This window comes from Erythrolamprus reginae, chromosome 3, assembly GCF_031021105.1.
Source record: "Erythrolamprus reginae isolate rEryReg1 chromosome 3, rEryReg1.hap1, whole genome shotgun sequence".
NCBI classification, from domain to species: domain Eukaryota; kingdom Metazoa; phylum Chordata; class Lepidosauria; order Squamata; family Dipsadidae; genus Erythrolamprus; species Erythrolamprus reginae.
In genome coordinates, this window is record NC_091952.1 from 90459568 (window position 1) to 90473647 (window position 14080).

At 41.5% G+C, this 14080-nt stretch overlaps 1 protein-coding gene across 1 annotated transcript in view; it reads right to left on the reverse strand.

The window, feature by feature from the left end:
• SLC44A5 (solute carrier family 44 member 5) overlaps positions 1-12489 on the reverse strand; it is a 205924-nt gene extending 193435 nt beyond the window's left edge. The window contains exon 1 of the mRNA XM_070746178.1: positions 12102-12489. Coding sequence (XP_070602279.1) covers positions 12102-12138 — 37 coding nt within the window. The 5' untranslated portion in view covers positions 12139-12489. The remainder of the gene's footprint in view (positions 1-12101) is intronic.
• Positions 12490-14080: the final 1591 nt, after the last annotated feature.

The following is a 14080-nucleotide window of genomic DNA, read 5'->3' on the forward strand; positions in this document are numbered from 1 at the left end:
AAACCTTATAATTCCATACTGGTATGAACAAATATAAAACCTCAGAACAATATAATTTTTAACATGATACATTTATTAATACCCTTAGGGAAAGGCAAAGGAAGAATTATGTGTGTCACCATGATGCACTATAATCCATATGGCTAACGTACTTCATGTGATACCACAGCAAAAATACTGCCATTATCTGTATCATTATACTGCAGTGCACTTTTCATCATTTTTATCGCCATATTTGCTTATTATAAATATTTAAATATAGTCAGCAGCTAGAGTCCTATACTATGAATGGAAGCCCACCAATCTCCTCAGAAAAAGGACAGTTTTATGACTAGTCCCCCATTATTCATAACGAGTTCTCAAAATGTGTCCAACTATCCAACTGAGGTGAGTTCTCAGTTTTACAAGCTTGCTACTATAAGTAGCATTAGTTTTCTACTTGGAAACATCTAATATAAAGAGGATTGTATTTTGGTTCCTCCCTGCATAAAAAACTTAATATTACAGTACAGCACTAAAATCTAGTGAGGGAATTTCCCCCCCTGACATTTTAATTATAGTTGTTAACAGCTCTATAAATGAACAGAGAGCAAAAAAAATTCAGAGAACTGAGACAAACTTGTCTGTTAAAATAATAATGCCAAAATGCTAATCTCTTCTTCCATTGAGCTCTGAGCAGTGCTCAAGCCATTAAAATGTAAAAGTACTGTAGGAAAAATACACCTAAATTTGAATCTGGGGACTTAAATAGGGCTTAAATTCTAGAGTTTCAAGTTACTGATTTTCTAAAGTATTGTTTTTCAAGTATCTATAGTAAAAGTATTTCATGCAACTATGTCCTTGAATCTTTCTCTGTGTAGCTTCTAGTCCAAGCATCTGCCCTGTTTAAATGACAATTCTGTTCCTAATTATTTAATCTCTACTTTTTAATGCTGGGTTTTTCTAAATCTTATTAACACAGATTTTTTTTTTGTACCTTACTGTGGGTATATCATCAAATTTACATAGGGAGACATTGCAAACTTTGTCTAGGAGTTAATGTATTGAAAACAATGGTACATACATTAAATAAATAATTCTGACAATGCCCATCTGCATACAACTAAAACTCTTAAACTTTAAGTGCATCATCGGGCAAGCATTTTTGATCCATTATATATCAAATGGGCTAACTTATAGAATCTGGGATCCATGATGCTTTTGGAAAATTTCATAAAACATTTTATTACATAAAAATCACAATAAAACAATTTATGATGTACTGTAATACAAAATGCCATAAAACATTTCCTGTGCTGATGTTTGACAATGCTATGCAATTTTCAAGGTAAATATATCTCTGAGGCAGTGGTGGGCTCTTGCCGGTAAGGCTAATTGCCCATGTTTGAGAGAAATTTTGCTTCCTGCACCTGTACAGGTAGCAAAATCTCGCACAGGGACACAGAGTTGCAGAAAGCAAAATTGTGCTCGGATCCACATTTGCGCACCAGAGCCATAGAGCTTCATACAATTAGCCATACTGGCAGGAGACCACTCTGAAGGTATCCCAACTTTTTAAGCAAATGAAGTGCACTAGAAGCTCTATCACTGCGAAGGCATTGAGGAGGAACCTGGTAATGACATATCTCTGAAAGCATACCTGAACGTTTCAGATTGGCTGATAGTAAATATAGGCCTCAAAACAAATTGTTCTAAGAATGCAGAATATCAGACACATTCTTTAAAGACTTAGAATGTGTATAGATAATTTTATCCCTAATTACTTCCAATGGGTTGATTAAAAAATAAAGGCCATTACTCTTGCTGCATGAGCTGGGAGACTTTTTGAACTGACAATTGTCACTTTCAGTCCTTCCTCTTTTTCATATCAGATTGTTATTTTTCAGTTCTCTAAAGTTAAATGTATTGCAAAAATGTTTCACAACTCAGCTCATTTTTTTAAAATGGGCAACTGATCCTTTCAAGTGTTTATTGATAATGCCAAATATGAAAATTAGATTTATGGTCAAATTGGGAGAAAAGAGGAATCTACAAGCTCTTTGGCATTCCTAAAACCTCAATGAATCAATTCTTTTTCATTTTTTATTTTATAATAGAGAACTGAAGCTAAGAGCATGACTAGCTTGCAATAGTTTGCAGCTGGGATTTGTCCACAGAACTCCATGTTCAGTTCCAATAGTCCTTCTATTGATCTAAAAATTGTTCACAATAGACTTCTTAACAAAAACTGAGTAGCTGTTTAAAAAGATCTTCCCTTAAAATAGATTCTACCATAAAAGTACTTTATGTTTTAAATACCAACTAAATATACTATGCAGATGTCCATGGTACCATTTATACTACCAATTAAAACAAACATCCATCTCATGGTAGAACTTTCCTTAATGGCATAAGAATATAAAAATAGCACTTGATAGCACTATTTTGCAAAAAAAATTCAACCAGCTGCAAAAACACAAAAAATCACTATAATTTACATTCCTTTTAGCTACGGAATTAAAGTGAGCTAACTATGAATAAGTACTTATGAACATTTCAATCCTGTATAAACTAATAACTGATTATATATTATCAGACATATTTGTTAAGTACATAATTTCTGTCAAATGTTTCTTTTGTTACACAATTGGCAATAAGTCAATCTGATAATGCAGTTTTTGTCACATAAACTTATTTCAAAACCAGATGCTAAATTGATTTATGGTACATTTGAACCAATATAGTTTTATTACAATAGTTGAAATAAATAAATGAAGGTGGTTATAGACAGGCACCTAATTTGTTGTACAATCCACCACTCATATTTCCCTATGTAAATTTTTAAGAATACAAATAACTTTTTACAATGGAATAGTTGTTTTTGGTATCTTCTGAGAGCATGCATTAGTTGTTTTCTGAAATCTCCAGAATATGTTATTAATTTCCAAAATGTCAGATAGTCCTCAACCTTTCAGCATAATTGGAATTAGAACTTCTATTGCTAATCAATCTGGTCATTAAGTGAATCAGCACATGACTACTCCCAATTTGACAAATGGGGTTATTGGTTATTAAGTGAAACCAGTTTCCCTTATTGACTTTGCTTGTTGGAAGCCAGCTGGGAAAGTTACAAATAACAATCATGTGACATCAGGATGCTGTAGCCATTGTAAATAATGTAAATAATCAAGTTCACAAATCACAATAATGTGACTCCTGGAACACTGCAACAGTTGTAAATGTAAGCACTGGTTGGTCTTAAGTCTTTTTTTTCTTAGTGCCATTGTAAGTTCAAATAATTGCTATATGAATGGCTGTATTACTATCTCTAGTAATAATATATACAGGAAAATCTAGTAATAATATGTACAGGAAAAGTAATATGAGAGATTTCATGTGATTGTACATACCAGGGTTCTGAAACCTTAAACATTCAAAGAGCCACTTGGGCCCATTTTCCCCAGAAAACAAAACACTAGGAACCACAAAACCTGGGTGGACATGGTCATTGCTGTGAGACGCCCCGAGTCTGTGGAGAGGGGTGGCATACAAATCTAATAAATAATAATAATAATAATAATAATAATAATAATAATAATAATAATAATAATAGTCAACTTAGCATCACTCATTCCCACTTAGTCACTTGACACCTCCCCAGCCACACCTACCAAGGTTTTCTGGCTCCAGGTATTTTCTTTTAAACAGATCTCATCTCTTTCTCATCTCTCTTTCTCCCTCTTTCTATCTTTTTCTCAATTCTTTCTTCCTCATCTCTCTCATCTTCCTCCCTCCCTCTCTTATCTTTTCCTTCACCATTGTTTCTCCTCCCTCTATCTCACTTCTGTCTACCTCTCTCTTTCTCCCTCCTCCCTGATTTTTACTATCTGATTTAATTTTAAATCAAGAGTCATTTCAGGTTCCCAGTTAAATGAAGCTCTTTCATCTCCCTGCTGCGGCACCATTGGGGCTGGTTGTCCCCCCCCCTCCCCCAGCCCACCATCATCCCTTCCTCCTCACTCCTCCCCTGCCCTGAGAAGAGAAGGGTGACTGCGGTGAATGGAGACTTGCTCTGTAATTTAGAGCAGGAGTGAAGTGCTCCTCTACTTGCCTTTTTTTGCAGCCCTTGTTGGGAGACCTGTGACTTTTCTTCATGCTGAGATACTGGCTGGGCTGCCCCAGCTGATGCTCTGCATCGTAATGGCTCCAAAAGGAGGAGGAGAGGATGCTGTCTCCCCATTGTGCAGCGCATCATGTTTAAGTGCAAGAGCAGCAAACAGCCATGGAGATGGTGAGATGAATGTGGGGAGATGCATCATTTTCCCTCAGACACCAGCTGGGGCACATCTCCCCATATTCCTCTTGCCACCCCCATGGCTGCTTGCTGCTCTTGCATTTAAACCTAGCGCGTTGCACAATGGGGGAGACGGCGTCCCCTCCTCCTCCTTCTCCTGGAGCCCATTACGATATGGAACATCAACTGCAACCAGGGGGCCTAGCCAGTGTCTCAGCATGGAGAAAAGTCACATGTCTTCCCCAGTGGCTCTAGTGGCCCCAGAGCACCAACAACGGTCGGAAAAAGAGGCAAGTAGAGGGGCACTTTGCTCCTGTTCTGGAATATGGAGCGAGTCTCCACCTGTCGCAGTCACCCTTCTCTTCTGAAGCCAGGAGAGGAGTGAGGGGAAGAGGAGGGGCCACCCATCATCCAACATGGAGCCCCAAGAGAGGGTCCAAAGCCACGGTCTAGAGTCGGGATTGCCAACTCCCGATCTATACCAATGTGCAATACAAGGCATATAATTACGCCATATTCCTAGCAGTTACAATGCTAATTGTTTAAAAACTTTGCTCTGTCAAAAACGTATTTTATTTTTACTGTAACTATCTCAAGTGAAAATTTTGTAGTACATTGCACAATTAAAGGATATTAAGGCACTGCAGCATGCAATGCTCATTCCGGGTAAGTATTATATTTGAAGCATACATATGTGTCTAAAATAAGCAATAGATCACAAATGGGAACATAAAGGAAATCTTTACAAGTTTACAAAAGCTATTTGTGCATATCTTCTCAGATATCAATTGACTGCTTTGCATTCTAGATAGCTAGACAAGCACCAAATTAATGCTATCCAAAGAGTCAGCCAACAGTCACAGTAATAACTTGAGAAGGAAAGTCATTAGTTACAGCCAACAAAAAATTATGAATGGTTTAGCTGAAGCTCTGTGGCCTGTTTGCAACACAGCTCATTTCAATGACTATAAACAATAGAAAGAAATCAATAAATGGTGGTAATTAACAAATTATACAGAATGCTCCTTTTGAAAAGTAAACTATGCTTCTGCTGTGCCTGTACCTTTCAGATTATCTTTTTTTTAAAAATGCTACTATCTGTGGGAGGATCCTCTCTGTACACTGACAGCTGCATCTAAAGAGTCGGAGAGCGGGGATTAGACAATGCTAGATAATGGGTACAATATAGCTAGATTTGCAGCACTGTCAACCTTCTGCCAAGATTTTATTATTAGACACTTGGATGAATCTAAATTCTAAGCCTTTCTGTCCTATGTCCAGAAACAATGAAAAGAAGAAATATTCGTATGAAATTACATATTTTGATTTCTCTTATTATTCAAATTTATGTTAATAGATACTGAAGAAATTAGCTTTGCAGCACTTTAACAAAGCCAAAAGGTATTTCAGAGGACAGCAGGTGGCCACTTTAAGCAGTTTCACACAAGTATTACAGCTGTGCCCAGATGCTGTGACACAGTTTTTTAAAAATTTGAATCTGAAGTATTATGTACCCTCAGTGATTAGGTCAAGTGTAGCAAGTATCATTGGTTATTTTGAATTTCGTTTCTTAGAGTTAATTATATGCCATCAAGTCAATATCAATTCTTAGAGACCATATAGATCATTTTTTTCCTATGAAATTGTCCCTAATCTTGACTTTTTACAGATACAATTGAAGTTATGTTATTTTGGTTAGTTAGAAAAGGGTTTAAAATGACAGCCCTCTGGGTTACACATTAATCTGAGTTTTAAGAAAATGAAAAGAAAATTATTACTAATCGTGGATAATGATGCCTTTACCTCTGAAATATATGACAAGTGGTGCTTGGCAGATTGTCTTATTTTTCAGAGTTAGAGATTTTGACATCTATTTGCCGCAAAGATCAAAGCAAGATTAACTCCTCATTTTACTTTGGAAAATCTTCTCCGCACTTTCTATCTTTTTTCCCCTTTAAGAGCTAGAAAATTATCTGTGAAACAACATTTCAAATTGCTTTTTCAAATTTGCATATAACAAAAAAAGAGGCTGAAAAAATTGCAAGATAAAACATAAAGTCATCCACTTACATCTGAAATTGAGTTTAATTATTTCAAGGAGACATTCTCAAGTAACCTGCATTATAATCCCATGGGAAGATTTCTAAGCATTAGCTAATTTATTTATTCACTAGTTACTTCATAATAGTTCTTAGCATCCTGTTCTGGTAGCAAAATGGTTTACTATTTGGGTTTAAGACCTTTTGGTGTATTTCATGTTGATTCAGCCTTCCCCACTCTGTTATTCTTCAGGTATGTTGGTTAAAAAGTCTAAATATTTCCAGCCAATACCATATTTTCCCCCAAATACTACCCTGTCTTATTTTCTTTTGGGGCCCCAAATAAGCACTTGGTCTTATTTCCATGGAGGTTTTACTATTTTAAAATGCAGGAGGCAGCAAGCACAATGGGGGTCAGAGCATTGCTACTGCCTGTCCCACCTTCTGTACCACTGTCTACAATGACCCAAGCTCTCGAAGTCCTGTCCTCAACTCTCCCTGCCTGCTGGCCCTGCTGTTTCTGGGACACTGGAGCTCAGGCCTTGTTTCACTGATGGAGCCACTAGTGGCAGGCCACGATGCTCAATGCACTGGTGGATCTTGGAAGGATGCCATGAGGCTTGTTCTACCAGTGAAGCCGCTGTTGGAAGGACGCTGCGAGGCTCATTGTGCTGGTGCAGCTGCTTGTGGCAGGATGCTGCGTGGTGTGTTGTGCCGTTACATGCATGAGCTGCTTGACAAGCCTCATGGTGTTCTACCGTGAGCAACTCCACTGGCACGATAAACCTTACGGTGTCCTTCTGAGAGCGGCTCCACCAGGGCAACAAACTCAGGCACAACTGGTTGCAAAAGCAATCAGGTAGTGGCGCAACAGTGTGGGGCCATGGGAAGCCTGGATGTGGTGGTCCTAAAGTATGCCCTTGCGGGGCACATGGGGCATCTCCAGCTCACCCACCCTGCCCTAGCTTGACTTTTACACCTGCACATTGCAGGTGTACAACCAGATGATGGGCAGGGCTTATTTTGGGGGGGGGTAGGGATTATTTTAGGCGTAGACATGAAGATTGGGCTAAGGCTTATTTTCAGGGTAGGTCATGTTTTTGAGAAAATACATTATGTGTGTAGTGCCCACACCTGCTAAAGATCAAACTTAACAAAGGTATCCAAACTTTACAAAGGTTTCCAACAAAAGAAGAGGGCATTTATTTATTTATTTGATTGGTTTTTATGCCGCTCTTCTCCTTAGACTCATGGCAGCTTGCAACATGTTAGCAATAGCACTTTTTAACAGAGCCAGCATATGACCCCCAAAATCCAAGTCCTCATTTTACCCACCTTGGAAGGATGGAAGGTTGAGTCAACCTTGAGCCGGTGATGAGATTTGAACCGCTGATCTACAGATCTACAGTCAGCTTCAGTGGCCTGCAGTACAGCACTCTACCTGTTGCGCCACCCCGGCCATAAAAATAAGATGGCAGCTTCAACTATGTGATCAATGCTTTGCCCTGTTTTTATGCGATGCACATGGCCCACGTTTTTTTAAAAAGGAGTGGGATTTCTGCCAGACAGTCATAGACAGCATCTTTTTTCTTATCCAGCACACATTCATACACCCCTGAGACTAAAAAAAGCCATGCCACAATTTCTAGAGGCAATCCTAATAATTTGTTGCAGAAGAAATGTAAATACATTGTGTCTTTTAAAACTAACATTGTTATTAGAGGATAAACCTTTGTAGATTATAGGTACAGAGCAAAATGAATTATGGGAAAGAATAGGAAAAGGAGAATCTAGAGGAAAACAAAATGTTGCTAAGTGACAGAAGACTCTTCATTAAATTGCTACACTTTCTAGTTGAATGATTTTCTTGTGAATCTACATGGCACAAACTGGTTGTTTGTACACTGTATTATTTCAGGTTGTACAGAATTTTATGTACAAGCCAGGCTGTGTTTTATGAGATGGGCTGCTATACAAATGTGGTTAATAAATAAAATTGATTAGTACATACACAGGAATCTCCCATAGGCTGGCCTCATTCTATAATAAATAGATATTGCATGTTTTTTTCATTCAAATGATAGGGAAGAAACAAAACTCAGTAGTAGTTCAGTCCCTGATTATCCAGTTAAAGGTTAGAAAGTCATGAAAAATATCCTACTAGTGAACTTAAGAAGCACTCTTTGTCAAAGTATGCACCAGTACAACATCACAATTCAGCCCAAAATTTATATTGCTCAGTGAGACAGTTGTTAAGCAATCTCTCATTTTCTTGACACAGTTGTTAAGTGAACACTGTATCTATTAAGTTAGTATGATGATTAAATGAATCTGTCTTTCTAACTGACTTTGCTTGTCAGAAGGTCGCAAAAGGTGATCACATGATTCTGGGATACAGCAATGATTATAAATGTGAACCAGTTGCCAAGCATTTGAATTCTGATAGCAATAGCACATAGACTTATATACCACTTCACAGTGCTTTTACAGCCCTCTCTAAGCGGTTTACAAAGTCAGCATATTGCCCCCAACAAGATGGATCCTCATTTTACCAACCTCAGAAGGATGGAAGGCTGAGTCAACCTTGAGCCTGGTGACATTCTGTCTGCCAAACTGCTAGCAGCGGGTGATTAGCAGAAATAGCCTGCAGTGCGCCACTGTGGATCACATGATTATGAGGATCATGTAATGATTATAAATGTGAAAGTTGTGTCACAATTTTGAACGTCACTAAATGAATGGTTGTAAGTTGAGGATTATCTGTAGTTTATTTACTGTATAACTGAGAGTCAATTTTGTGTACTGGTAGTTTTTTATTTGTGATTATGGTATATTTAAGCCCAAAACTTCTGTTGCTAAGCAAGATACAGTGTTCCCTCGATTTCCACGGGGGATGCGTTCCGAGACTGCCCGCGAAAGTCGAATTTCCGCAAAGTAGAGATGGGGAAGTAAATACACCATTTTTTGCTATGGACAGTATCACAAGCCTTCCCTTAACACTTTAAACCCCTAAATTACCATTTCTCATTCCCTTAACAACCATTTACTCACCATTATTACTGGTACTCACCATGGAATAAGACACTTAGTGATCCTGATATTTATAAACATAATTATTTATTAACAATAATTATTTTTTTGTTATTTATTTGCAAAAATTATTAGTTTGGCGATGACATATGACGTCATTGGGTGGGAAAAACCGTGGTATAGGGGAAAAACCGCGAAGTATTTTTTAATTAATTTTTTTTAAAAAAAACGTGGTATAGGCTATTCGCGAAGTTCGAACCCGCGAAAATCGAGTGAACACTGTGATTGTTAAATGAGTTTTGCCCCATTTTATGACCATTTTTGCTTTCACAGTGAATTAAATAGCCATTAGTGCATCACTGCAGAAGCTAAGTTAGTAACATAGTTGTTAAGTGAATCTGGCTTCCCCATTGCCTTTGCTTGTCCAAAGGTTGCAAAAGGTGATCACATGGCCTGGGACACTGCAACCATCATAAATAAATGCCAATTACCATGTGATTCAATTTTGATCACATAGGGATGCTGCAATGGTCATGGATATGAATAATGGTTATAAGTTCCTTTTTTCAGTACCGGTGCAACTTTGAATGCTCACTAAATGAAAGGTTGAGAGCTACTTATAGTGGTGATTAAGGCTCTGGACTAGACCTTAGAAGACTGTGAGCTTCAGCTTTCCCATATGTATGAATGAATGCCTGCTAGATAACTCCATTTCAGCCCAACCCACCTTACAGAGTTGTAAAGAGAAAATAAGAGGTGGAATGTTTATGCATACTGCCTTGAGTTGTAAAAATAACGGCAGGATAAAAATAAAATAAAAAACAATTAAATACAAGGGTAGTGTCTTATATTCATAAGACATATTTATATTCTTATGGAAACTCAGCTCTTATTTGTATGCATTTCATGTACATAATTAGAGCTCATGAAAAAAAGATTACTGTACATCATAACATAGAACTCATTAAAATGTATCTATTTTAACTTTTCTCTCTCCCCCCCCCCCCCAGTATTGATCTCAAGACTTACCCAGGCAACACTGTAGGTATTATTTGTAAGATGCTATATGGTATGCAATCAAATAGCTGAAATATGCCTTGTCATTGTGAACAAAGAAAGATATGAACCACTGAGAAAACTCTGATAAAATAGTTGCTTTCCTTTCTTCCACCCAAAGAAAAACTAGTAATGACTACTACATTTTTGTGCCTTCCTTTTCACTTTGGATATGCCAGAAATACTCACCCCACAATCATCTTTAAAATCCATTGATCACTTTGAACATCTACAAATCCTGAGCATGTTTTAATTTTTTAAAAAAAAATATCTACAAACCCCAGAGCATGATTTAATAGTATCCCATATGGTCATTCCTATTGCAGTGAACCAGAATGTATTGTTTGCTGACTAAATCCAAATTTCAAAGTCGAATATAAATAGAAGATATCTGGCACAAAACAGCTTTTGGTACTGAACCAGGAGGACAGAAGGAGAAATTAAATCTAAATTGGGATTTTAAAAGGCATGGTGGTGGCACTGAAGAGGAGACCCATCTACCTTGCAAATCACACAGAGCATCCATCCATCTCTACCCTGCCTCTGAACTGCAAATCGCAATAGGATGTCCACATGGAGCCTGGAGCAGTTACTGCATCCCAGTTTTTTACACCCATGTATTCCTCCCCTAATGAATCCTTAAATAGACGAGCAAAGAAGGCTTAGCCGTTTGTCTGGACCCAGAGAAAGTGGCTGTGAATGACAACGGTTTTATTTTATTTTTTTATCGCTTCTTCTTCCAGAACTGCTCTTAACATCTTTTCAAGTCCCCGAATGGACTGTTCCCCAACCCCACAGTCCCTGATTCACGGCCTCTTTCTTCCAAGAGTCACGAGTCCCCTCAGTCGCCTACAAATTCAACCCCTCGCTTTCCCCGCCTAAAAGATTCTTGTCCTGACCCCTAACCCGGCCCCCTTTCATCTCCCTCACCTCTGCCCCCCCCCGATTTATTGCCATCCCACTCCTCGATAGTAACATTCAACAGGAATAGTTTCTAATCCAGTCAGAGCAAAGGCGGGGGGGGGGGGGCAAGGCAGTCCCAGCCTGGGTTTTTTGGCTTGTTTATCTCGCGACCAACCCACCCCAGAAGCGCTGCCCCGCCATCCTCTTCAGCCAGACGCCGCTTCGCCTCAGAGTCACCACCACCTCCCGCCTCAAGCCTTGCCCTCTCTCTGGCCCACGCCTGCCCAGTCCTCTCGGGTCCCAACCGGCCAACAATTTCCCAGGGGAGACAAAGCTGCGCGGGTGCACCTGCCCCCCCCCAACCGCCGCCTCAGGGCTGCCTCCTCGTTCTCCTCAGCCGAGAGCCCGCGCACCAGAGAGGAAAGGGCGAAACGCACCGGAGTTCTCCTCCTCCTCCTCTCCGCCCTCCCCCGCTTCGCGCAGCCCGAGCCCCAACTTTCCGACCTCCTCAAGGACGCAGCAACAAGCCGCCTCGGCGGAAGAAGGAGAGGAAGCGGGGAACGGGGGTGGTGGTGGCCGGAACGGGGCTTCTTCCCTCGCTTGGCTTTCTCTTCCCACTCCAGGCAAATAAAAATAATAATAAAACACCTCAGGCAATTGGACGCCCCGGGGTTAAAAGCAGGCCACAAAAAACAAATTACCCGGAATAGGTTTGCGGCGCCGAGCGCGCGCCCCTCACTCAGCCCGCGCTGCTGTGCTTTGGCCAGCCGGCCACCTGCCCTTTCCTCTTTCAGACTTACCGTAAGGAGAGACAGCGGGGTCCCCTTTCCTAGCCATGGTCCTCCGCCGCCTTCTGGGCTGACGGAGCTCCGGAGCCAGGCGCCTCTACCGCCCCGCCGCTCAGCGTGCTCTTTGTTGCTGTAATGGCATGAGAGGCGGGCGGAGGGGTGTTTTTTGGGGTGGGTGGGTGGAGAGAGAGAACGGCGGCGAGGCGAGCAGCCGCGAGCCCCAGGTGCTTGTTTTTCTCCTCCTCCTCTTCTACTTCCTCTTCTCGCTGCACTTCTCTGGCGGCCCCCCGAGCGCCCTCCCACCCACCCCCAACAGGCTCCCCCCCCCCTTTGTGCCTCCCGTTCGAGGCAGAACAGCCGCCGCGGGAGAATGAGCGAGAGGTGGCAAAAAAAAAAAAAAGCAGCGCTGTGGCAGCCGCAGTTGCTAAAAAAGCTCCCTCGGCCTTCGCAGGCATGCGGAGTAGCAGGGGGAGGGGGCACGCGGGACCGCTCCCTCCCGCCCGCCCCCCAAGGCTTCAGCCCGCCCCTCGATCCGTATGCAGCGAGCCAGAGCGCACCGACGGCCCCGGGAGGGCGCCGCAAGCTCCGCCCCCCCTCGTGCGCGCGGGGAGGTGGGGAGAGAGAAGAGCGGCTGCCGAACTTCAGGCGGGAGCGGGAGACCAAGAACTTCACTCCTCCTTCCTAACCTCCCCCCCTCCCGCGTGGTAGCTTCGGGCTGGCTTGCAGGGCTGCCGGTGGGGATGGGAATCAAAGGCGTCTCGATCCCCGACGGGGATTCAACCACCCACCCACCCACCACCCCCATTTCTCCGTTCCCTTTGGCACTGTTGTTCCCAAATTGAGGGAGGGAGTTCCGACCGGGGCGGGGCGGGGCGAATTTTCTTGCCTTTACGCGGCCCTGGCATTGCGGGCCGAAGGGAATCTCAAAAAAATCTTTATATCCAACTTCGTGGCGGGGGGAAGGAGAGGCGAGGGGACGACTTGGAGCGAAGTCAGTGAATTTGGGGACGGATCGACAGAACCGGCCGCTTCTGGCCGATGCAAAACCCGGGAGGTCTTTATCTGCGCCTTGGAAAATTGCCCGAGGAAAGTTTTCATTATATATTTTTTTCCTGATTCCGGAGCTGTCCTCAGACTCTCGTGCTGATTGTCCCGTTTTTTTCCTCTCTACACTCTAGGTGAATTCTTGCATTTGCTGTCAAAAAGAGGCCTTGTCAAAATTCTATAAATGGGATTCGATTCCTTGGGTGGCGCTTGCCTATTTAGAAATGTAGAAACAGCAGACTGATGGCAGAAAAAGACTTCATGATCCATCTAGTCTGCCCTTATACTATTTTTGTATTTTATCTTAGGATGGATCTATGTTTATCCCAGGCATGTTTAAATTCAGTTGCTGTGGATTTACCAACCACGTCTGCTGGAAGTTTGTTCCAAGGATCTACTACTCTTTCAGTAAAATAATGTTTTCTCATGTTGCTTTTGATCTTTCCTCTAACTTCAGATTGTGTCCCCTTGTTCTTGTGTTCACTTTCCTATTAAAAACACTTCCCTCCTGAACCTTATTTAACCCTTTAACATATTTAAATGTTTCGATCATGTCCCCTCTTTTCCTTCTGTCCTCCAGACTATACAGATTGAGTTCATTAAGTCTTTCCTGATATTTTTTTAAGTATTTCAGATTAAGTGGGGGAGGAGAGAATTATAGTTTGATTATGTTTGAAGGGGATCTTGATATCTAATGTGTTGTGGCAGTGATGGGCTCCTACGGGAACGGTCAGGAACACAGTTCCGGTAGCAAAATTTGGAGCTCTAGCCCAGAGCACCCAATTTGCACCGAAAGATGTTGAAACACAATGCATAAGCCACGCCCACAGTGTGGTAGTAAAAATTTTGGTAGCCCATCACTGACTGTACAGAGGAGTGGGTTGCTGCCCGGATGGAGGGGGGACGCAGTGCATTATTGAAAATGGAGCTCCACCCCAGAGCACCCA